Raw genomic sequence first — 25,697 nt, 5'->3', positions numbered from 1 at the left:
TGAATGTGTATGTTCTAAGTAGGTATGAATACCATAGCCAGATACTTTTATTTTTTTGGATATTTTGGTAGTTATAATAGTTACAACAATGGAAGACTTGAATCATATACATTTCTATTGAAAATATTCTTTTTGCCAATAACATATCTCATGTCCAACAACTTATTGTGGGCCATTAATATTGTTAGTTTATATATATATATATATATATATATATATATATATAGTTTTAACCTATGACGCTTACTTCTAATAATTGTGCTCATTATCGTCAGTCTAAGACACCAATCGGTTTTTGAGACATTAATATTATTAGTTTATACAATAACATTCTCCAATGTCTCCATCTCCATTACTTGGCCTTCAATTTGAAAGTGTGAAAAAATATATGAAAACTTGGAGCCATCATATTTGAGAATGGGGCTTCTTATCCTAAAGTATGTGCCTTTATTTAGATTCTTTCTATTTTGGAAAATTTTATCCAAACTGGATCCATTAAGTCATTGACAATCCTTTTTCACATTTAAGTAATATATGATCTATATTACAAGAATTGGATCAAAGAGTGTCCAATAAATTGATTAGAACTAAAATCCATCCAATCAAAAGAGGATTCTTTATCTGTCTTCCCCTGTGCTTTTTGCAGAATCAAAATTGCTGAGAGATATGTCACTAAATTGTTTCTATAAAACCAATCATTCATCTATAATGATGTTCACTCTTGTTTGGTTTTTGTACAAGGACAGACCACAGATGATCATCTCTTACAGAATGGAGCAGTTCCCTTGATCCCTACTGAGAAAAAGAAAAATTCATGTGTCATAAGAACTGAAAATTCTCTGATTTCAATTAAGAAGTGAGAAAATGCATACTTCTTTGTGTCCTCATAATTGCCCAATGCTTGCATGAATTTAAGCCAAAGTGGACCTGTTTCCTGAAGATTCACATTCTTTGGCCCTGAAATGTAAGCCTGAACAACAAACTGTGGAGTCCTTTTCCTATTTACAACCATTGAATAAGAAATGAGTTGCTAGTTGCGTAGGAAATATTAATGTAGACAACAAATCTCACACAGCTAAATGAAACTTTTTGTAGTCAACAGGCTTACCTCCCTTCATATTCTGATAACCAAACCAAATAGGCTGCACCAAAGTACATAGACACGAATGGCTTGGTTAGATCATCAGCTGAATCAACTCTATAAGCCCTGTAGCCCAATTCCCTATACACAAGAAGAAGTTCAAGAAATGCAGACATTTGTTTAAAATATATATATATATATCGCAAACGGCTTTGTTTGTTTTTTTTATTTTATATAACTTTATCCTTGACAGTCATTTGAAATGCAGGCATACTAGGTTCAAATTACATGACCTAATTGCATTGATTAGTCAATATCAATCTAGTAAACACTGTACTTGCATAGATGAACTTAGTCACTACAGACACTAAACAAGGTCAAAATCAAATTAATTCATATTGATAAGATGTCCCAACACCCCCAAAAGGAGCCAAAGTAATTAAATTTCTTGTTATGATTGGCCAAAAGGTGAAAGTAAATCAGATGCTAAGTATGTTTATGTCACATACATGTAAAGCCAGAAAGCTGTCGGATAGTCAATTCCCATTATTCCAGTACGTGGTCCAACTCCATTTACAAAACGCAGGCTAACGACTTCCGCAAGAGCACAAAGACATGTCTGTACAGAAAGTTAAGTCTCAGAAAAAACGAATTACAAAAAAAAAAAAAATGTACGATGAGCAGAAGAATGGTACAGAAGACATAAAAGTTGGGATTAAAATTTAAAATATATATATATATCCAGGAAACTGATACACCAAACCAAAATGCTAGATAGCTTAATTATGTTCTTGGTTCCTTAACTCCTGGGAATCTCCAAATTTTGCTTAAAGAAAGAAATATTAGAATCATACTATAAGAATATTATATTCCATATTAAAGTTCTCCACATCACAGAAACCCAGAAAAATCAATGACCTCAACTTGGCAACTGCTAGGTCGAGCCTGAAAGATCACAGATCCAACATATGACTTTGCAACATTTAGCATTGGTTGGGTAAACTAATACAGTATAAATTTACAGTGTTTTTTTTCTTGCCCCACCCTACTGTCGATATAGAGTAACAGTTCAAGATTTACCGTTGTCAAGAAAAATCCTTCAAAAAATACTCTAGCAATATAGTAGAATGCAATTAAAAAATCACCACAGGATACAGTGAATGGGAAGATTTATGCTTGATTTATAAGAAATAAGGAAATATTATATGCTTGCAAAATATACAAACAGAAAACTTGAAGTGAGAGCTTGAAAGCGAAAGTGCATTTTCAAATTTTCCAGTAAATGAAGAATTTCATGAAAAACATGAATACAAATTATTAAATTATCCAAAAAGAAATGAAAATGTTTATTTGGCATATTCTCTTAAACTCTATAGTTTATAGTATGCAACAAGCCAACAATTATGAACGTACATTGCACAATGTCACACATTATAAGGGCTAGACATGACCATGACATACCTATTCTCAAAAAAATAAAAAAAAAAAAAAAAAACTGCCATGACCCGACATGCCAACAACAAAAATCCCTTTAAGGTGAGGGGGGCATGAACCTAATTTATAAGTTGCAATGTAGTGAAAAACTAAAGAGACTTGTTTGTAACAAGAACAAATTGAAACAATTTCACACACCAACCCACATCACAATTCACAAGGACTTGAAATGTCTCTAACAGTCTAAAACTAAAAATAATTAAGAGAAAGAAAAATATCATGGAAATAACTTAGACACAGCATTTTAGAGAGTGTGTATGATGGTCTGCATATGCACATTTTATGCATATTACAAAAAAAAAAATTTAAAACTATATTGGAATTTTTGCCCCTACAATCTTGTTTTGGAACACTCTCAAACTAAAAAATATTGTCAAGAACTCTCACCAATAAGAACACCACTACTACTGGTAAAACCAAATTTTGTACATTATGTCATACATATTTTGAGTATGTTAGTTATGTGTCTGCATCTCGTGTATAAAAGTTCCCTCTGTATCCCACAGTGAGGCACTTCGTCATTCCTCAAATTAGGATTTTCTTTTTCTTTTTCATGCTGTACACTCTCATCTATGTTAAATATGCAGCTGTTTCTAAACTTTTCTCAAAAAAAAAAAAAAAATGCTGCAGTATCTTACATGTATCTTAGACAGCCATTCTCTGAATATAGGGCAGAATAAGTGAAGACTAATATATATATCAAGGAGATTTTTCAATTAAAAAAAGCAAAAATATAACAAATTATAGTAATGAAAAAAAAAAGGTACTACAATGATCGTGATTATAAAGTCACAAAACACCATCTCCATTACAAGATCCACAGAAATTTTCTAGTAAGTGCATACTTACAGGTTTCATATGTTTTGTGGGGAAGTGTTTGGTCAAAATGATTTCTGCAACTGCCTGCAAGAAAATTTCAAAATCACTGAGGGTGACATCTTACATTCATATAAGTTTTGATTGTGGAACAGCAGTATCAGAAGTACCGGTATGATTAAGATATTAAACTAGGCCATTATCATTATCTACCATCTTCTCTTAAAATTAAAATTAAATGCAAATCAGTATAACTTCCCAAGTTTTAGCAATACATAATAACTATATTAAGATCAAACGAACTTTATATTTTTGATAAATTCAATACTTAATGCCCCACTCAGTTACGAACTTTATATATAAAGTCATTCATCAAATCCATCCCATCTATTTCATGAAAAGTAGAATATAAATGTGTTTACTTATAATTATTTAGCAATTTAGCAAACAAAATCAGAATGTGGTAGGTTAAGTATGAAGAAATTCTTATCAAATATGCATTATTGACCTAATAATAAATTCAGGAATGTTCACTCTAATGGATTCTTACCTTCAGTTCCACCCGTGAAAGATAGGGTCTCTTCTTGTTATCATGGGAAAAGCGCACTTTTCCCCGTATCTCTCCCGATTTAGTCCACTCTTTCAGGACCTCAGGATGGTTCCACAATTCTTCCATGTCTTCTGGAGAAGCTTTGGTGTCCCAATATGAGTATACACCTGCTTCCTCATCAGAGACACAAAGGAGATTGTCCATTTTAGTAACAAAAATAAAAATGAAAGTATAAATTTAAAAAAAAAATCCAAATATAGAGGAATCCTAGCAAGACTAGGAAGTTAATGACAAAATCTGCATGATTTGAAGTTGAAAAAATGTAAGGACAACTAAAGAAGCATTAATGATTATACGTTAGAACACAATAAATATTTTTAAAAGGGTGCATTGGTCATCCAGGTCATTTGCATTTGTTATGATTTCAGAGATAATTTTGTTTTTACAATGAAAAAATTCTAATCCATATGAGCATAATTTGTACCAAAGAAGTATTAGTATAATTTGATCTTTAGCAGTCATCTAGCATGATCTGCTTTGTAAATAGCATCTTTTACTTTATTTTCACTGCATCATTGATCAAAGAATAATAAATACGCACACTAGAACAATCAGCTAGCATCGTATTAATGCTTCTTGATTTACTTTACTCTAAAAATTATAGAAACCTCCTTTTTTATCTTTATGTATTCCCATTAAAAGCAGTAAATTGGGAAGTTTATAAAATTACAATGGAAGTAAAAATGCTAACTTTATTGATATAGAAGTATAAGGTTTAAACAGTGATAGGTAGAATAAAAATTCATTTAGAGTAGATCCATTCCAAGTTATATTTTATTCTAAATAGATTCAAATGTTAAGAACTCTGCGATATATTGATTACGTTGTTACTAATGACAAGACAAGGAATGGCAGACAATGAGCTTTAGCGCAAACCGCAATTCCTCCCCAATAAGAATGGGGTTCAACACAAGATCATGATTTCTTGATCCATTTCATTTGTCTGTAAATTACCAACCATAAGAAAAAAGCAACAGAACTTTGCTTCACCATCTCCGTAGTTCTTGTGAATTATGACCCATCTTAATATATACATATATATATATATATATATATATATATATATATATAAATTACAAAAATGGAGTAAAATGTTAAGAACTCAATGATCATAACATGATCAAATAAGCAATTTGAAAGAAAATTGCCTCAAATTCCTATTTTGATTTTCTTTGAGTGGAAGGAAACTCTACTCCTTATAAAAATAGTAATTTGGTATTGTATTCATAGAATGGAGAGATGTCTGATACCACTCAAACAATGCAGGTTGACAGTTTCAGCTCATAGATAACAATACAAAAGCCGTGCATGAAAAATAAAGTAACTGGATAAAGGACAACCTGTGGGCTGTGAATTGGGGGAAGAACCATATGGAGGTGTAGCAGTAGCAGAACCAGGTGGAGGTGTAGGAGCAGCAGAAGCAGAAGCAGAAACATCTCGACCATCTTCAAAATATTTTCTGAAAAAAGATATGATAAAAAAGTAATCAGTTTCAGATAATCTCAGAGTTTATTAAAGTGATCTTACAAGACACTGATTTTTCATAAAAGTATTCTACTTTGCAGTAATGCAGTTACATGTGTAGCAATTATAAATATTCAGCATGACATTCCTTAGCACCATGCCACATGCTAACTCACATTTTTTCCACAATAACTAGATATTAGTATTATGAATAAATAGATCAAGACAAAACAAAGCTTTTACCCACTCATTGAGAGAAAGGAAAGATAGGAAATGTTCAATCATATTCAGAAAATTTTCAGTACTTGTTCATCAAACATACCACATACCCACATCCTGGTGAAGCACACAACATATTTCCACTGGTCCTCTTATCGGTGATCTAAATATTTTTCAAAATGATATGCTTGTCATAAATACAAATCATCATAATGAAGAGCAAACAACCACCTGGATGGAAGACTTTCTTTGACACAAAGATACCGTTTCCAATATGGCAAAGTTGACTTATGAGTTGCCTTTTTCGTACCACCTTTATATGCCCTAATTATGAACTCTTCAGTTCTCTCTCTGCAGATAGGATAGCATTAATATGTTATCACTCAAGAAACTCAATATGGTAATCAAGTCAACTATTGCTATTAAATGTTGTTTGCACACAAAAGGATATATTAGGAGCCACAAACATGAAAGGAAGATGGATCAACCAGACCAATATTTGGTAACTTACTTTTGGTCATAATTTGATAGCCATTTCATGTAGGCAGCACCAAGATATACGCTTACAAAAGGCCAGTACAGAAGCTCTGGATTCTTTACCACTTCATATGACCTGTAACCCAACTCACTGCAAGCAAGTTGCAGTTTCATCCAACCAAAATAATGTTAAAAGTGCATAAACAAATATTGTTAACCTTTACACATTTGAAAGAGGATCAGGACATGCAGTTAGTACTTGAACAGCCACTTTGCAGATTCTATTGAAATTTGCATGATCCCTATGGTAGGCTCCTTATTCTTTTTGTCAGACCGAACAGCAAGAGGCTGTCTGTCGCTTTCAAGTTCAGCAATAGCACATATCATGTCCTGTAACAAGGAAAGGATAGTCAAACATGGAAAAATCAACTCGAATTGCAACTAACACTTACTCAGTAATTTTGAAAAAAAAAATTGCTTCATTTGTCAATTCATGCAAAAGTTACACTATACTTTAAAGCCGTAGATGGAATCAAAAGCAAATTTTAAGTTTTTGAATTGCACTGCCAGCTTATGAATTACATAGTGTCTAAGCTTTTCCACTTCTCACTAATGACATTTTAGAGGAAATCCAAAATAAGCCTTGATAATCATGGTTAGAAATATGGCATCAAGTGAAAAGGAGCACAAACTTATGTACTCAAGATTCGTTCATTGTTCTCAACTATAGTATATATATCAGAAAATTAGAGTCATTACTAACATTACAATAGAAGTCAATGATTCAATTTGAATTATATGTTTCTGTAACAAAGGAAGTCAAAGAAAAGCTCCTTGGAAGACCAGATGGACATCATTGGGCCCAAGTGTGGTCAAGCTGATTGATGCTTTAACTGGAAGATACATTCTCACTTTTGTCACATAATCAGCTCAAAGTTATGAACAACCTGTGCTAGCCACATATGACATGGGCATGCACAGGTGTTAGACATGCATATTGTAGGAAGGTACGAATACCTGACTCTAACTAACATAGAATCTTACCAGCTATACGTGTGTGTACAAGCATGTGTCTATGCTTTGCTTTAAATAAACTTAGCCAAAAATTGCTTCCAAAAGGACCAGGAAGAGGCCCAAATGCACTTCTGCTGAATGCAGGGTCGCACTCTCATTTATATTTGCTTTATGTGAAAGATGCATTTGATTGGCTCCAACCTCAAATTTCGCAAAGTTCTAGTATTAGATTCCTTATTTTCATTTGAATTTGAGGATGAAAATTTGATCACCAATGTCTGGTAATGATGAGTATTTTATTAGTCATTTGTATCTTCTTTACGGGACTAAACCATCTAAATTATATTCTCTGTCAACATTCTCTTACTTAAGCAGGTCTTTGATGAAGCATTCAATAAAGATACCATAAATCATTCCCAAACAAAAACCACATAGAAGACAAAGATTCATTGATTCTTCTTCATTAAGACAGCCATGACATAGATTACAAAAGGCAAAGGCTTTAGATATAAAGTTGATTCACGATGATAATTCTGTCAACTTCAAACCTCCCAAAACAAAATTATGGATAATTATACACAAGTAGGTGACCAGTGATAATGGAACAAAAGGAATGCAGAGAACTTCGATCCACAAGCCAAGCCAGGAGACCAGTTAACTTAGAACTTTAAAAACATAGTTTCATCACAATTCCTGGAAGTATGCTAGATTAGCACTGTTCGATCTTCGCCATGGTGATAGCAGAGGAATTTTAAGATGCGTAATTACCTAACATAAATTTGTTAAAGACAGCTTCCCCAATCGGATGTCAAGAACTTTGAAGATGATAGATTTATACATATGCTTAGTCAAGAGGGACAAAATAAGAATAGGTTACGGAAATGACCATGAGAGAAGAAAAAGAGACTATACATGGATATATAGCATAGACTTAGATATGTGACAAAAGTAAATTGTCATTGATATTGGCCAAAGGTGAATTATAATTATAAAGCTAACAGAAATAAGTAAACAAATGAAAAATAAGAGACTGAAAGCAAGGGAAGGCCAATAGGACATAAACAAGTTTAGTAAAAGTTCACTTGTCACAACTTAAGTGATGACAAGATATCGAAAGAACATAAAAGAAGAATATAATCCTGTTTTCTGATCATCTAAAACAAAAATCTAAGAAAATATAGGTGCATTTGGTAGTAATTCATTTTCATTATGAGGCAAATGGTGCCAAGAGCCTTGTAGTTTAACTAACACTTCTTAAAGTTTCCAATTGAGATATCCAAGTTTCAAATTCCCCCTCCCCCAACTATTAAACTGTCAAAAATATTATGATGCAAATGATAACAGATACCAACCAATCAACCATTCATCCTAAGGCCAAACACATATCACAAGTGAAAACCATTAAAGCACATTAGTAACGCATCAACCAATCTTAAGGGCAGGAAAGTAGAAACTGAAAAGAAGAGAGATCATTTGCAGACATTAAATCCACACTATGAACAGTTTGCAGCAAATACTAAGCTTTTAGAAAAAAAGTACCCCTGCTTAATTAGCTGACCATTATTTATGGCTTCATAATCTGTTTAGTTTCTATAATCCTGAAACCATCTCCCACGGTTTTTCTGTAAAACACTGCACTTTTCTTTTGAACAAATGAGAATAGATGCCAATCTAAAGATCCAAACAATGATTTTAAACATTTAAATGCAAATGCACGCACGCACACACATTCAGATAGATATATATATATATATATATATATATATATATATATATATATATATATATTCAAGTCCAACTGATGATTTAGCATTTAAACAGAAGTAACTCATTGAGTAGGGTGACATTTTTGAAAAGAAGATGTACCAGATCTATCTGTGAATTGAAATGCCTGGAGGCAATAATCTCAGCCACAGCCTAGAAAAATATCATAACAAATTAAAATTATATAACAAATATTAATGTTGCATCTAAACATATCACAATGAAGATCAAGAAATATCAACTTAAATTTATCGCATGACCTTTTTTACTGAAATATTGGAGGGTTATCATTTCAAGATGAAATTAAGCTTTCAGAAAACCAAAATATAATTTTGAACCAAGTCATATCCAAAAGTAAGAAAAATATAATTAAAGAACATATGTTACTTTAAAAGGTGACTAACAGTTACTATGATTTTCTCCATAAAAGAAAGAAATTTGGTTAACCTTCATCTCGATCTGTGTCAAAAAAGGTTGTCCGTCTGGATCACGTGATAGGTGAACTTTCTGGTCTCTAGACTCTCCAGCATCTAACCATTCATTGCTTACTTCAGGAATATTCCACATTGCTTCCATGTCGGAAGGGTCAATGCAATCATCCCAATATTTGAAGCTGACGGCCATCATAGCAATACTATGGAATTTTTCCTATGACATATTACAATGAAAACAAGAGTAATTCTGTGTGCAGTAATGCACTAAGTATTAACAAAATGTGTTATATGTGTTTGTATGTGTGCATTACATAAATGAAGGTGAAACACATGTGCAAGCAAATAAATAAAAAATAAACCATAATTCCTTCAAATCCACACCTCTAAAAAATACAGGTTAATAACTACTAACATAAGTCTGAAGCTTCCCATTAGGTAGTTATTTGTAAGTGGCCCTTAAAATTATTTGCTATCAATGGACCACCAAAAAATGCTCTAAAATAACTTCTAACAACATTAAAAAGCTTGGATAGAATGTGTAATTCTGCCATTAGGTTGTTAAGTACCTCCAAATTTCCAGGGATTTGGAAGCTCATATCAGCTCCAAATTCATGAACGTTCATTAAATTACCTCAACCCTTATTTAGTTCCCGAAAAGAAGAAAGAAAGGAAAATTTTTGCATAAAAAGATAAATCCATTTTCAAATTTCTCCTTCTTCTACCATATTCTTTTAAGAGCAAAAAAAACAAAGAAGAAAATTGAATACAGATAAACATAAAGAATCAGGACTTGTCATGTAACAAAAGGAGCCTAAAATTAAATTGACAAAGCCAGATGACCACTCAGAAGAAAGATATATAACAACACACTTTCTTTAAGATTGAGAGCACAATACAGGCATAGTAATGAGGAGTCAAATCTCAAATAAGCAAATCATTACCCACAAGTAGACCTTCTACTAGACAGAGAGCACAAGGTGCATTTAGATATACTGCGAGCTGAAATCATAACTTTGAACTCTAAATTATTTAATGAAATTTCTGTTTTCCATATAATTTTCTGGGAACCAATATTAATAAATGAAATTCCTCCTTTTTTAGCATATGTGAGTTTATGTCAACTTCATTGAAAATCTCTCCAACAGAGAAAATGCCATTCAAAAATGAGAAATTATTCAAGAAGAACCATTATTATTAGTTTACTTCTCCTGGTAGCAGAGGCCCCAAATCCAAATCTATTTGCATTGTTGTACCAACATATTTGCAGTTCTCTCTAAACTCCAAACACCCAAACTCCACAACCAATAAATCATGAATTTCAGGTTCCACAAAATCCGCAGTCCAAATTAAACCCATTTCCCATACACATTCATGCCGGGCATCCATTTGTTCAATCCACTCATCCCTAACACTAAATTCTGAAAGCCAAATTAAACACCTTCCCCTGGTGATCTCCCCACCCATAATCTTTATCATTGCAAATGACACAAAACGTCATATCCAATGCACAAAACTCCCACCTCTATGGAGTTTGGGAAAGGCATTGGTAGGCGACCTTATCCTCAATTTCTTGGAAATTCCGGGACTCGAACCCACAACATGTTACTTTGGATGGAAGGCACTTATCATCATATCAAGGCGCAGCCTCATGCAAATGACACAATGTCAAAAATAAATCACACCCAAAGTAAATACAACATATTTTCATATGCAATCAAGAAAACAAACATTTTACACAAAATACCAAATGAAGCAACCCCATTGGCTCATACATATTCACCAACACAAATAACACAAAAGACACAGATAAAACAAACCCCAAAAGTGTACAACATGGTTGCATCTCATTATGTTAATACCAAAAACTTTGAAACCCAAAAAAGGCAATAACATTAACACCCCAGATACACAAACACACAGCAATGGAGGAGAAAAGAGGAAGAGGGGGGATTACCAGAAGGGACTACAACGGGTAGGAGGAAAAGGTTTTCCTCCTAAGCAGCTTGGTTATGAAGAAAATGAGAATGAGAATGAAAAACAACAATGACTAAGAAAAGAATGAAGAGAAATGAAAAAATGGGTATTTTGTGGATGGGGCACTTGAGGTTGATGGTGGACCATTGTTGTTGCCTGCCGGGAATGTTGGTGTAAAAGGACCGTTAGTTGCAGAGGTTGTAAGAGTGTGACACTTGGCTCGCCATGCTGTCTAGTCTTAGGTTGTAAGGCAAATTTGTTTAGGTGAAAGATAGAAAGTAAGGCAAATTTGGACATTGATTGTTTTTTTTTTCTTTTTTTAAAATAAATTTGTTGAAACATAATGTTCGAGAATGTTCCTAAAAAAATTAAATGAATTAATTAAATACAATAAAATTATGAATACAAAAAAAAAAAAAAAAATCAAAACATAACAATCTGCAATTTTAATTTTTTTTTTTTTTTTAGAGGATTGTTTGTGTGGTGGTAGGCAAATTTGGACATTGATTTTTAGGAATAATATTTGGACACTGATTCAATCATTTTTTTTTCTTTTTTAAATAATTTTTTTGATATTTTAAATGCTTTATTTTAAGGCATCACGTGTAAGGTGGTAATCAAAGTTGAAAGTATTGTGAAATTGTGATGAATTTTTGTTTTGACTATAGAAGGACTTGATTCAATAATAAATTGGTAGTTTCTCAACAAAAAAAATTTGGTAAATTATATGTGAAGAAGCGAGAATTTCAAGTGATAATTGAGTTTAAATGAGAAATTAATATTTTAGTAAAAAGTTGAATGGAAGAGAGAATAAATTTATGAGTGATTGAAATTTCTACTTTCTCATAAAATACCCTAAAATCTTATATTTGGGCCATTTAAATATATGGTGTGATGCATATGATTGCAAATTAACAAAATAATTGATAGTGGTGATAGATGAGGCTCAAATTCAAGTAAATTGAGTTAGTTACATATGGTCAAAGACTTTAAAAATATATACAAATAGTCAATTTTGTTAAATTAAATATATTTCAAATCATGATCTCCAAAAAAAAAAAATTATTTCAAATCAGATATTTGAGGCCGCAATTAAGTCAACATACAGATCAACAATTTTGACCAATCGCCTATAATGTTTCTACACAAAGTTTTGAACACAAGGCTCCTAAAAATTCTGCTATTGCTCTTTTTAGATATGATAAAATATATTCGTACCGCCCCATGAAAATCGCTATTTATCATCAAATTAAGACATCAATCAAATTTTTTGGTGTTGACCCGTATTACAATATTTCTCAATACAGCTGAACAATAGGAAAGATTACAGGACGTGTTTTCAGGAACTTTTCCTAGTCAAGTTTGTTTGTTTGTTTTTTAAGTTACGAAAAGTGACAGAGAGATCAAGTTTAAACTATTTACAGTAAGAAGAATTAAGCAATGTTACTGAAGCACAAAATTCTTAGCTTATTGGCTAAGGTTTTAGTAATTGGAATTAATCATGTTCTTATCTTCACCATCATTTAAGCTAACTAATTATGTTGAAATCATAATAATTCATTATAAGTAGACTCTGACAACATGTACTACTTTCTAAATCATCTTACTGATTGTAGACTTAAAATCTAAGAAACAAAGATGGTAAGCTAAAAAAAATAGCAATAATAAGAAAAGGTGTCTTTCTGATATGTTATAGACTTGCAGTCTCAAATTTAGCAAAAAAATAGACTATGTAATCTCAAAGAATTTTTTTTTTTTTTTTTCTTTGAGAATCTAGTCTCAAAGAAGTTAATAGGGAACTTCTCAAATGTTATAGTATTAGCTACCAATTAGAAACATTTACCATTTCATATTTCATCCTTACAAAAGGGAACAAGTCAACATAAAGCCTTACTCTTTATTTTTTTTTATTGAAACATAATTCCTAACTCAAAATTACAAACTCCAAACCAAATTTATTTTATTTTCACTGTCATTCAAATTATAAAGAAAACAAGTATATAACCTTCTTTCCCTCTTTGTTCTAAGTTTATTTTTGTTATACATATACTTAACCCCTTGATTTTTTATTACTTGATTTTGTTTGTGTGTGTGTGTGTGTGTGTGTGTGTGTGTGTGTGGGGGGGGGGGGGGGGGGTATATCTAATAAGAGCATTTATTCATCAAAGGCAAGTTCTTCTATCTTAGTATGAAATATATTATAGGTATCTTAGTATGAAATATATTATAGGTTCTAGTTAGTTCAACTAATAAAATCTCTAATAGTTGAAGGATGATCTGATGTTCAATCCCCGCCTACACTAAAAACCGATTAGTGTCTTTTTTTTTTTTTTTTTTTTAGAAACACACACACATATATATAGGGAAAGGGGGATGAGATTAGTGTCTTTGTTTAATGATAAAGAACTATCACTAGGAGTGAACGACGTAAGTTGAAACTTTTTTTTTTTTAAATGTATGAAAAAGATAAAAAAAAAAAATTATAAGACATGAACTTAATTATTTTACTATATGGTTTCCAACTTTAAGGATATATAAACTATTCAATTCAAAGATTTCAGTAATCTCAGGAAAAAAAAAAGATTGGTAAGAAGAAGATGAAAATATTTACAAAAATACTAATAACAATAGACGACAACAACAATAATACTAATACTAATAATAATCTCTTACTGATTAGGAAGTTCTTCCTCAATTGCAAGCTGTTTAAATCCTTAATTAGGGTGGTATCTACTCATCCACAGTTCGAATTAATATTTCTTGTTTTGAATTTTCTTGGAGTAAAGCATTTCAAAGGCTTTTTACACATAAAAATGAGTTGCTTCATGGTTTTTGAATGCCTCACAAAGCCTATAAATCCTGATTTTCCATGTTCAAATAGTCAGTTCGCTGCATGTGTGTGGCTCTTATTTGATTTAGCAGTTTAATTATTGTTTTTCTTCCCTTTTTTCACTTTGATGGGAAATCAATCATTTTCTCTTCTATATGGCACCTATATGAGCAATTTTAACTTTTGTTAATTTTACAATTGTATTCCTTAAAGTCAAATGGATTCTTTTGATCTATTACGTTGTCTCTAATTTTATATTACACATTCGTGTGTGTACACACACATCATTATGTTCATAATTTAATGTCTCAATAATGGAAATTTATTTTATAATTTATTTTTTTATGAGAATCATTGAATTTGTTTTACTCACTATCCAATGTCAAATCTTATTTGAACATATTCATGCTGGCAAAGAGATTTAAACTATATTAAAAGTCTTTTATTTCAACTAGTTGGTACTCTCTGGTCATTTCAAAACATCCAAGATTCAAATTTCTTCTATGTAAAGTTGTGATTTCCAACTAGCTTGTATTGACTTTAATTCCATATCAAATTTGACTGTAATTTCTTCAATCATTTTCCATGTATGTATGTGGGTTTATTTGTAAGGGGTGAGTATGAGAGATCAATGAAGAATCAAGTTTCAAAAGTTAAATCAGTGCAGTTCTCGACTAACTCGCTAGTATCTTGCAAGAAGCAACCTGAGAAAAGGCTACGTGTGAAACACATGACTAGAAATTGAAGAGTCACGTTAGGCTGTCAAGTTCGTGAGTGTTTCACGAGAAAGGCCATCCCATGAAGTGCCCGCAAAACATTCTGTTTGGCAAAAATTAAAGTTGTTTTACCAAATTCTTTACCCACACTATAAATACCCTCATTACCCACGAATTGTAATGAGTGCTTTTTAGATAAAAAAACCCTAAGTTCGCGAGTGTTTCGCGAGAAGGGTCATCCTGTGAAGTACTCGCGAAACATTCTGTTTGGCAAAAAGTAAAAAGTTGTTTTACCAAAATCTTTACCCATACTATAAATACCCTTATTACCCACAAATTGTAAGGAGTGCTCTTCAGAGAAAAAACCCTAGCAAATACACTTGAGAGTTAGAGATTATTATATCCACAATCATCTACATATTTCCTTGTAGTTTTCCTCCTCAATTCCTACCTTTCCATCTCTAGATCCTTGAGAGATTGTTAGCCTAAACACTTACCACACCCATTCTGAGTGTTAAGTGAGATTTTGGTGCTATTGGAAAGTATTGGAAGGAGTCATTCGTTGGTGGATGCAATCGGGCTAAATTGAGGGATTCAGAAAGCTAGAGAAAATAAGACTCTGAGAAGTCCGTTGATAGTAGGAGCTTGAAGGGCTCAAGTACATGGGGTAGACTAGACTTGGAGGATCTTTTGTTATTCGTATACTCCAACTTTATTCTCTAGTGGATCAATTTCGACTTGGAGGGTCGCGGAGAGATTTTACGCCGAGTTCTTCAGTTTCCTTTCCAATAACACGTTTTGGTGTTATCTTGTATTTGCATCTCTCTTCCCTACTCTTTAAGCTTTCATTTTATTGTTGATGATGGATGAATATGGCTTAGGGTAGTATTATCGGTTCATTGTGCACATTTACTCTTGTTCCACACTTTGTTTAAGTTAGAGTAAAAGCAATCGAGCCGTAATTTTATTTGGGGGTCTGAACAAGCTCTTGGGTTTTTGCACAAATCCGAGCTTTCATCCTCCTTATTATAATTATCAGCACATATATATATATATATATATATATATATATATATATATATAATTATATATCATTTTTATTGGATTTAGATCCCATGCAATTATTTAAATGTAAGATGTTGTCACCCAAGACTAATTCAACGATAGTATGTGGGACACAATTTATGTATACGTGGGTTAAGTCTTAATCCTATAGATTAGGCCCCATACTTCACCTGGTTCCCCTTAAATCCCTTGTGTTTTTCTCTTTGTCTCTCACTCCCCAGTTTTCCAACCCCCAGGCCTTTACCCTCTTCCCCCTTTTGTAGTCTCTTGTTAGTGGGGTGATCATCATTATTTTTCCACTTCACACGTATTCTTATGTTCATCAGAATCCTAAGGGATCCTTACAACTTTAGGGGATTCCCTTAGTACTTGTTCCAGACGCCAAATAGTGTTCGGTGGCGATTTCCCCAATAACACTATCAGTCCTTGGCTATCGATCTAGCTAGGTTCATGTTTCACCCCGACTTCCTTCGTCACTGGTTAGTGTTTAGCCAACCAATTAAGACTTCCTCAAGTAGTCATCTCCTCGGCCCATCATCCTGACCTCAGGGTTAGGCCCATTGTAATAGGGCCCAGGGTTAACTCCCTCCTTATGTACCAAGTTTAACTCGACTAATGGGCCTTGGGTTTTATATTGGGTTTTGATTAGGTGGGCTAACATAGGTTGCTTAGGCCCAACCCCCCACATAAGACATAGAAAGGTGAAAAAAAAAATTAAAAAATTGAAAAGTTAAAAATATTTTCTAATTAACGGGTTAAGATTAAAAGTGGTTTTTTAACCTTCAATCTCAGTCATTATTTTACCATTGCATGGTGTGATAATTCTAGTTATTGTAATGGATTTGAATCCATTTTTATTGCCCCACTTCGAATTTCTATACCAGTAGAAGAGTGATTGGTACAATTAGACTGTAATCAATTTTTTTCCTAAATCTTAAAAAAATAAATATTATTTCTTACACTTTTCTTTCAAAATTTTGGACTTAGATTCATACATGTGTATATATATTAATACAATCAGGCCAAGAAGGAAGTGGAACAACAAAGATTAATTACCTTTGGGTACTAAATAAAAGGTCAATCACTTTAAATTGTAAGTGGCATTTTCAGCATAACATATTTATCTTGGATTGCACAAATATAACAAGTTGAATTTCTACAGTTTTTTAAATATTTGATTTTCATTGTAATGTTTTTTGCAATTTTATATGAATTACTAAAACATGTCAAGGAGATTGTATGATTTCAAGGCGTGATTGGGTTGCATATGAGTGGGACTATATATATATATTGGGTTGTAGAATCCTTTAGGTTTATTAGGTTAGATATGCTAAAAATATCAGAAGTTTTTCAATGTGGATAGAAGATTTTCCACCACAACTCAATGCTGTAATTGAATTCAAGCTGATATGCCTTCTTTTTAATGGAAATGTTAGCTTCAATCTCACCACAAAAAAAAAAAAAAAAAAAAAAAATTGAAATGCAAAATCTTTCGTTATTATGAATTAAAATTTATGAAATGCATGGATGTACTATGTAGACCTTTCATCTCACCAAATCTACCTATATGGCCAAGAGCCTTATAAGTTATAACTCTACCAGTTGGAATCTCCTAATATTTCTAAGACACCTTAGATTTGAATTGCCCCACCCTCTAATTATCAATGTATAAAAAAAAAAAACCACCTATATGAGAGAAAAAAAACTATGAATCGTTGTATCTCTGTGTTGTTTATAGGATATCGTGGTCTAATGGACAAAGATAATTTTCTGTTCAAATAATTAAACTAAACGATCCACGTAAAATCCATGGCAAACAAAGAATATGGTAGAGTAGGAGGGGAATGAAATGAGAAGAGGGAGGGGAGGGTGACTTCGAATACATTATTATTAAGTGAAATTGATGAATGGAAAAGTAAATTGGGAATTTTTTACTCTAAATTAATGTTATTATTGCAATTTTATATTAGATATTCTCACAAATGTGTGGTAATTGGGTGGGCCTGTTGAGGTACAATTTTTCTCACATGCCACGTGTCTCAATTTCATTAGTCCACTCACTAAAAAATACTCATATAAGCCCCAATAAATATTTTAAATCCCCACAAATATTTCCCATAGTATTACCAAAATTGGGCCCAAACAAATACTTCCCATATTATTACCAAAATTGGGCCCATACAAATATTTTTCATATCATTACCAAGATTGGGCCACCAAATTATACCATCTCTATAAAAGACCATACTCATTTATCTTATGGGCAAACCCAAAAAGCCCAACAAATTTATTACAACAAGCAAAGCTCGTTGCTACATGACACCCATTACAAAATTTGTTATTGCACGACACCTATTACAAAATTTGTTACTACACGACACCCATTACAAAGCCTATTGCTACACAGCACCCTTTACAAAGTCCGTTGCTACACAGCACCCATTACAAAACCCCATTGCAACACGACATCCTTTACATGACACACATTACAAAACTCATTGCTACATAGCACCTATTACAAAATTTGTTACTACACAACACCCATTACAAAGCCTGTTGCTACACAACACCTTTTACAAAACTCATTGCTATACGGCATCCATTACAAAGCCCCATTGCAACACGGCATCCTTTACAAAGCCCGTTACTACACAACAACCTTTACAAAACCTATTGGTACACAACACCTTACAAAGCCCAAAAGAAACACCTAGCAATATTTATCGAAGCCCAAGTCCGCACTTGGCAATATTTTATAAAATCCCAAAATATTATCAAAAGCCCCAAAGATTATTTTGGCAACATTTTACAAAAAATGCAATACTACTTTGGCAACATTTCATCAAAAAACCAAAACTATTAATTTTGGGGCAAACAATTATTCTATCAAAGCTCAAATATTATTTGGCAAAAATATTATATTTTGCTCAAAGCCCAAAGTTTATAATCTTTGGCACAACATATTTTGACATATTAAATTCCCTAACAAATATGCACACTCATGGGAAACATAAATTATTTACGACATATTTATTCTACAAAATTTATGGGAACTATACTTATTTTACCCATAAGAAATTGCAATTGCATTACATCAATTAAAGCCCATGTATATTACAAACCCATGGCAAGACTACTTATTTTGTAAGGACATGCAAGCCTAAGAGCTCAATAACAAGGCCCAACCAAAATAATCCAGCCCATGTGCAAAATCTTAGCAATTGAAACTCATGTGGGTGACTAAAATGGTTAGGCTAGTTACAATTCAATTTCAGCATAACTAGACCGATAGCTAGAACCAATTACAATTACTTTCAACTTGTCAACTTAGATCAGAGGGGGACACTTATCAAGCTGAGATCAAACCGTTCCTTGGCAAGTCAATTTCTAATCATTTTGACAAGACAGAAAGGTTGTGCTAATGCATGAAGGCTAAAGTCAGCCACCATCTCTCTTCTCCAACAAATTCAGTCAAGAGGCTAAAGGAAGCCATAACTAGACATTAGAAGCTTCTAGAACTACCACTAAACAGCTCATTGCCTTACTAAAAATATGTATTATTTGGTTCATGAACCAAGCACAAGAACCCTAATGGGGAAACTTAGGAAAATGTGGTTTGGAGGGCACCAAGGAGATCTCTAGCAGAATTTCTAGCAAGGGGCTCCAAGATTGACACTTGGCTTGGGTTGACACAATTTTCCCTAGGAACTTTGATACTAGCAATAGATGACCAAGATCACTAGCCCTAATACATGCTCTAGCCCCATTGGTTGAGGACAATCCAACATTTAATGCTAAGTCAGAATCTTCAATTGATATTACCTGAAACAACAAATACTTCTTAAAGCTAGACATACCATTCTTGGCCAAATCCTAGGATGGATTTTCTGAAAATTTTAGCTGAGATTTTTTGTTAAATACTCTGTTAAACTCAGCTATAAATAGAGTCCCTCATCAACACACCAAGACACACCAAAAGAGCATGACTAATCTGTCATAACTTCTCTACTTACTCTTTTGCTCTAATTATCTTCTTAACTCCTAATAAGGTTCTGAGCTTATAAGTTCTTTGGTCTCAAGTTAGTAATTAAGCTCTTCAACACTTGGCTCATAAATACCCCTCACACTGCTACTCATAAATACTTATCTATTCTCAAGCAGAAAATCTTAGCAGCATAGCTAAATACTCTCTCACTACTCATTCATACTACCAAAATAACCTCACTACTCACTACATATGCAATAATTATGAGCATGCCCTAGCATAAAAGTGATCTTTGCTATGCTAATTGGAATCTCTCTCTCTCTCTCTCTCTCTCTCTCTCTCTCTCTCACACACACACAAAGCTTTCTCCATCATTTGTTATAATGGATTCCATAGTATTTGTCTATTGCTTTACAATTGAAAGCTATAACATATTTGTGACTATAGAATTTTTCCCTCATGTTATTATAATGGAGAGCTCTCTCTCAATGGGACCCTTAGATAATGACTTTGGAGATGTAGACATTTTGCTTAATTGATGAAATCATTAACGGCTGAAAGTTTATTTAGTTTTATTTTTTTTAACTCCTAGAAAATTTTATTGTTCGAATATTCTACTACTGGGATGTTTCTTCATTGTAGTGGGCATTTAGATTTGTGCTGATTTGTTTGTTGTAGGAAATATTTCGGGCCTTTCCATAATCCTTGCCAGGACTAACTTAGACGAAAAGTATAAAAAATGGAATCTCTCAAAAGTTTCATCGTTAGTGTGCGTACCCAAAAGTAGCTGTTGGGCCCAACTTCTATCTGCGCTCACAATCTATTTATATTGTAGGCTTTGGATTTCTTACCATGGGTGATTCCACGCCCGGCAACCCAAGAACCCTTGTTTTCTGTACTCCCAGATTTGCTCTCCCTTTCTCTCCCAGAATGGTCACCCTCTTTTCTCAGTTTTTATTCTCCCCCCCCCCTCCCCCTCCCCCAAAAAAAAACTAACCCCTACTCTCAAATTCCAATCTCTTATTTATAGCCCAAGGCTAGTGGAAGGGTCATGATTGTTTTCATGGTGAGTAGGAAGAGAAGTCCAATGCTATTACTCTTAAATGGGTGTCTAGTTGGGAGTGGGAAGTTGTGAGAGTGGCATTGGAACTAGTTCCACCGTTAGAGGGACTATTCCGCAGTGATACTCCCTAGGTGATGCCGAGCATTCCGGGACTCATCTTCCCAAGAGATTGCATTCCCCAACCATGTAGGATCTCACCTTTGCCATTCATGTCACAAGTGTCTTTGTCTCGTGGTTTCAGGCTTTTGATGGGCGTCAAAGCTTGCCTGGGTTGAGTTTGTGGGCTCAACGAGTGCAAGGTATTACACGTGGCGCCATTATGACGGGCTTTTATAATCAATGGGCTTGAGAAAGAGTAACTCCTCATACAGTTAGCCTTTGGTCCGTGCTTCTAGCAGTAAAATATTCCAGCAATAAAATAAAACATAACTGTATAAACCTCCAGTTGTTAGTGATTTCATAAATTGAGCAGAGTGTCTACATCTCCTAAATTATTATTGGAAGGGCCCATTGAGAGAGATTCTTCCATATAATAACATGAGGGGAAAATTTTACAGTCACAAATACCTTATAGTCTTCAATTGTAAAACAATAGACAAATACTATGAAATCCATTATGATAAATGATGGAGAAAGCTTAGTATGAGATGAAGGGAGAAAAAGATTCCTACTAGTGCAGAAAGATCACTTTTATGTCAAGGTATGCTCATAATAGTTGCATGTGTAGTAAGTAGTAGAAGTCATTTTGGTAGTATGAATGAGGAGTGAGAGAGTATTTAACTATGTTGCTGGGATTTTCTACTGGAGGATGGATAAGTATTTATGAGTAGTAGTGTGAGGGGTATTTTCGAGCGAAGAACTAAAGAGCTCAATTACTAACTTAAGAACTAAGAACTCAGAACCTTAGAACTTCATTAAAGAGCTAAAAAGATAATTAGAGCAAAAGAGTAAGTAGAGAAGTTATGAGAGATTAGTCATTCTCTTGTGATGTGTCTTGGTGTGTTGATGAACGCCTTTATAGCTGAGTTTAAGGGAGTATATAACAAAGAATCTAAACTAAAATCTGTCATAATTACCAATAAATTTTCAAAAGATTCATCCTAAGATTTGGCCAATAATGGTATGTTTAGCTTTAAGAAGTATTTGTTGTTTTAAGTAATATCATCTAGAGGTTCTGACTTAGCATTAAATGTTAAATTGTCCTCGGCCAATAAGATTAGAGCATGTATTAGGGCTAGTGATATTGGTTTTCTCTTGCAAGTATCAGAGTTCCTAGGGTAGATTGTGTCATCCTAAGTCAGGTGTCAATCTTGGTGCTCCTTGCTAGAAACTCTACTAGAGATTTCCTTGGTGCCCTTTAAACCACATTCCCCTAAATAGCTCATTTCCTTGGTGCCCTCTAAAATAATTGTGTTTAGTTCATGAACCAAATAATACATATTTTTAGTAAAGTAATGAGCTATTTAGTAGAAATTCCAGAAGCTTTTAAGGTTTGGTTATGGCTTCCCTTAGCTTCTTAACCAAATTTGTTGGAGAAGAGAGACAGATGGTGGCTGACTTCAGCCTTCACACATCAGCCCAGCCTTTATGTCTTATCAAAATAATTAGAAATCAGCTTGCCAAGGAAGGGTTTAATCTTAGCTTAACAAGTGTCCCCCTCTGACTTGATTTGATAAGCTAAAAGTGATTGTAGTGGGTCCCAACTGTCAGTCTAGTTGTGCTGAAATTGAATTGTAACTGACCTAACCATTTTAGTCAATCACACGAGTATCAATTGTTGAGATTTGGCACATGGGTTGGACTATTTTGGTTAAGCCTTGTCATTGAGCTCTTGGGCTTGCATGTCCTTACGATATAAGTAGTTTTGCCATGGGTTTGTAATGTACATGGGCTTTTATTGATGTAATGTGTAACGCCCCAACCCACTTTAAAAGAAAAAAAAGAAAAAAGAAGAAGAAGAAGAGGGTCGGATTTTTAAGGAGCCACACGTGACTCACCTACCCCTTATTTCCCCACCACACACCACACATTCACAAATATCTCCCCTTATTTGGCCAGTCAACCAAGGGTCCTTCACATCTTTCTTTTCTTTTCATTTTCCTCACAAACACTCACACCCCCTTATTCTCCTGCAGGTAGCACTCCTCACCTCTTCCACCACCATTTTTCCGGCAAGATCACTAGAAAACTCCATAAGAAAAAGGTAAGGCTCACTCACCTCTACTACTTGAAGTAAAAATTTCTAATCTTTTTGTGGGTTTATATGCTTTTGCTTGAGGTTATGTTTATCTAAAATTTAATAATAATACCCATGTGATTTATGAGAATTAAAAGTGATATTTATGTGTTTTTATGTATGGGTTTTGGTCTTGGTGGATGTATTTGATGAGTGGGTTTATGATTTTTGCAATGGTGGTTAGCTAAGTGGTGAAGATTTGGGAGTTTTGACTTTCTAATGTGAAATAGTTGATGAATCTATATTTTATTGTGTATTTGGAGCTAGTGGAGGATTTACATTTGGGGTTTGTAATGGTGGGCATTGTTATATATGTTGTTGTTTTATGGGTCTCTTGAAAAGGACATGTATATTGAGGAAGAAATTCATAAAGTGTTAGGGTCTCTTATGGTATAGATGAAGCTTAGAATGACATGATGATAAGTTGGAGTCTATACCTTGTAATGAAATTGTTGAGAAACTTTGGAAGTGGAATACATTATTTGTGAGGTTAAATACTAGGCTTGCCTAATTAATTTCTTAGTTAGCAATTTCTAATTTATAGCTAGATGCAATGTCAAGCTTTATGCCTATTGTGATAAGTTTGCTTGATATTGTTTAGGTTCTAGCTAATCTTATTTGGAGCTTGGAAAATTAGGCTTTTACGGGTTGCAAGGTAAGTAGCTTTTTAATGGGATATTTTTGGAAAATAACTATGTTGCATAAAGCATTATTTTTAGGTTAAACACATTTTGGGAAATGGTTTATGGAAACTATATTTTCCTAGAAAGTTTTATGTTATAACTTTAATATATGTGATTATTTGTGAAAATGGCATCGTATTTGGCAATGCATATGGGGAAATTCATGATTTGTCAGCATGGAAAAGATTAGCATCTTTGATTAAATTCTTGAGAATGGATTTTATTTCTTATTGCATTATTTGCAAAATTAAAGATGCTTTGATATTTGGGAAAATTGATACAAAATCTTCTTGACAAGAAATGAGTTTGAAGGCTTTGAGAACTTTGTGAATATTGTGTATATTTCAAAGGTTTTTGTGAAACTACTTGAAATTGAACTGTGTTTTGATTTCATGTAAACTGTGAGCTCTTTATGTTTTTACTCTTGAGCTGTGACATGTGATTACTTGGTGATTACCTAACTAGATACTATAATTTCTATGATATTGGTATCTTAGCACCCGTCTTTGTGATGGTTATGAGTTCCAACTTTGTGTCGGTGATGAGTTCCGGCTTTGTGTCGGTTGTCATGTGGCCTTGGGTTAAATTTTTTGGTTTGGAATGGTGTTGTTATTGCTCACAATGTATAGTACGTAGTTTTATATTGAGATATTTTGAGGAATATATAGTATGTAATTTCATGAGAATATCTTGAGAAGCTTTGTGTTGTGTCAATTTATTCATTCTTGTCATATCATTTTTGGAAATGGTTTCATAGAATTAACCTGGAAATTCCCAAATTGTAACATGCTTTGTAAACTGTTCATCGTTATGAAACTTACATTTGCCCCACCCCCATCAATTATGCTACTTTCTAAGTTTTGTCTCATTCCATTACTTTACAAACTTTTTCAGAGTAGGCAACTATCGTTTTGATACAGCTTTTTGGGACAGCTTTTTGGTGGCTAGCAGTAGTTAGACTAACTGCTGATGGAGGCTAACTTTTGTGATAGAGATAATTAATGATGTATAACTTAAAGTAGGCTTAACTCAATTCTTTTGTATCTAATAGTGGTTATGACTTTATTTCCACTAATGAGACAAGTTGATGATATATAATTATTTATTCAGAACTCCGTTCTTTTGTGGTCAATGGTCATTGTATTTATTGCATAGAGCTCTGACTTACTTTGGGAGTATATTTAATGGAATTATTATGATAATTCTTAATATTGATACTTGATATGATTTATTTGGATTTAATTGTCAAAAAGGAAAAAAAATCTACAGGTACATTTGAGATGTTTTTCTCAAGCTTTGGACCATTTTGGGTTTGGAGCATGACATAATGTAATTGTAATTTCTTATGGGTAAAATAAGTATAATTCCCATAAATTTTGTACAATAAATAGTTTTATGAGATGAGTAATATGTCATAAATAATTTAAGTTTCCCATGAGTTAGCATATTTTCTAGGGAATTTAGTATGTCAAAATATATTGTTGCCAAAGGTCATTAACTTTGGGCTTTAAGCATAATAAAATATTGTAAAGTTTTGATTTTCAATTTTGTTATTGTTGGCTTTAATTCCGTGTCAAATTTGATTGTATTTTATCAATCATTTCCCTGTATGTTTATGGGATTCAATGTAATGGGTTAGTGCGAGATGCACTGCCAACATGTTTGTTTGTTTTTCCTCTTTTTTTTTTTATTTTTTATCCACACTGTATAAACCCACATTACCCATGAAATAGTAAGGAGAATTTCAGAGCGAAAATCTTAGAAATCTATTT

At 33.2% G+C, this 25,697-nt stretch overlaps 1 protein-coding gene across 2 annotated transcripts; it reads right to left on the bottom strand.

Annotated features, from left to right (window-relative positions):
• Window positions 1–410: 410 nt before the first annotated feature.
• LOC142617587 (uncharacterized) lies at window positions 411–11,452 on the bottom strand. 2 transcript variants are annotated; one of them, XM_075790490.1, is made up of 13 exons: window positions 11,328–11,452; window positions 9,387–9,587; window positions 9,042–9,092; window positions 6,421–6,551; window positions 6,196–6,312; window positions 5,916–6,035; window positions 5,342–5,460; window positions 3,942–4,108; window positions 3,425–3,478; window positions 1,591–1,700; window positions 1,109–1,222; window positions 873–998; window positions 411–795 (listed from the first exon to the last, which is right to left on the bottom strand). In XM_075790490.1, exons 2-13 carry the CDS (start codon window positions 9,564–9,566, stop codon window positions 765–767), a joined length of 1,320 nt encoding a protein of 439 aa, XP_075646605.1. In that variant the 5' UTR covers window positions 9,567–9,587; window positions 11,328–11,452; the 3' UTR covers window positions 411–764. The 2 variants fall into 2 exon arrangements, with proteins under 2 accessions (XP_075646605.1, XP_075646606.1); XM_075790491.1 differs by having other exon boundaries at window positions 623–792.
• Between the last annotated feature and the right edge of the window lie 14,245 nt (window positions 11,453–25,697).

Source organism: Castanea sativa, chromosome 11, assembly GCF_040712315.1.
Source record: "Castanea sativa cultivar Marrone di Chiusa Pesio chromosome 11, ASM4071231v1".
Taxonomy (NCBI): domain Eukaryota; kingdom Viridiplantae; phylum Streptophyta; class Magnoliopsida; order Fagales; family Fagaceae; genus Castanea; species Castanea sativa.
Note: the sequence above shows the minus strand (reverse complement) of the source record. Positions and strands in the feature narration are given on the sequence as shown.

Excerpts from the sequence above, each read along its gene's own strand:
- LOC142617587 (XM_075790490.1), bottom strand. The coding sequence starts at position 9,566 with ATGATGGCCGTCAGCTTCAAATATTGGGATGATTGCATTGACCCTTCC. Across the intron at positions 1,701-3,424 it reads CCACAAAACATATGAAACCT|ACATGTCTTTGTGCTCTTGC; the intron begins GTAAGTATGCAC and ends CTTTCTGTACAG. Across the intron at positions 1,223-1,590 it reads ACAGCTTTCTGGCTTTACAT|GGAATTGGGCTACAGGGCTT; the intron begins GTATGTGACATA and ends TCTTGTGTATAG.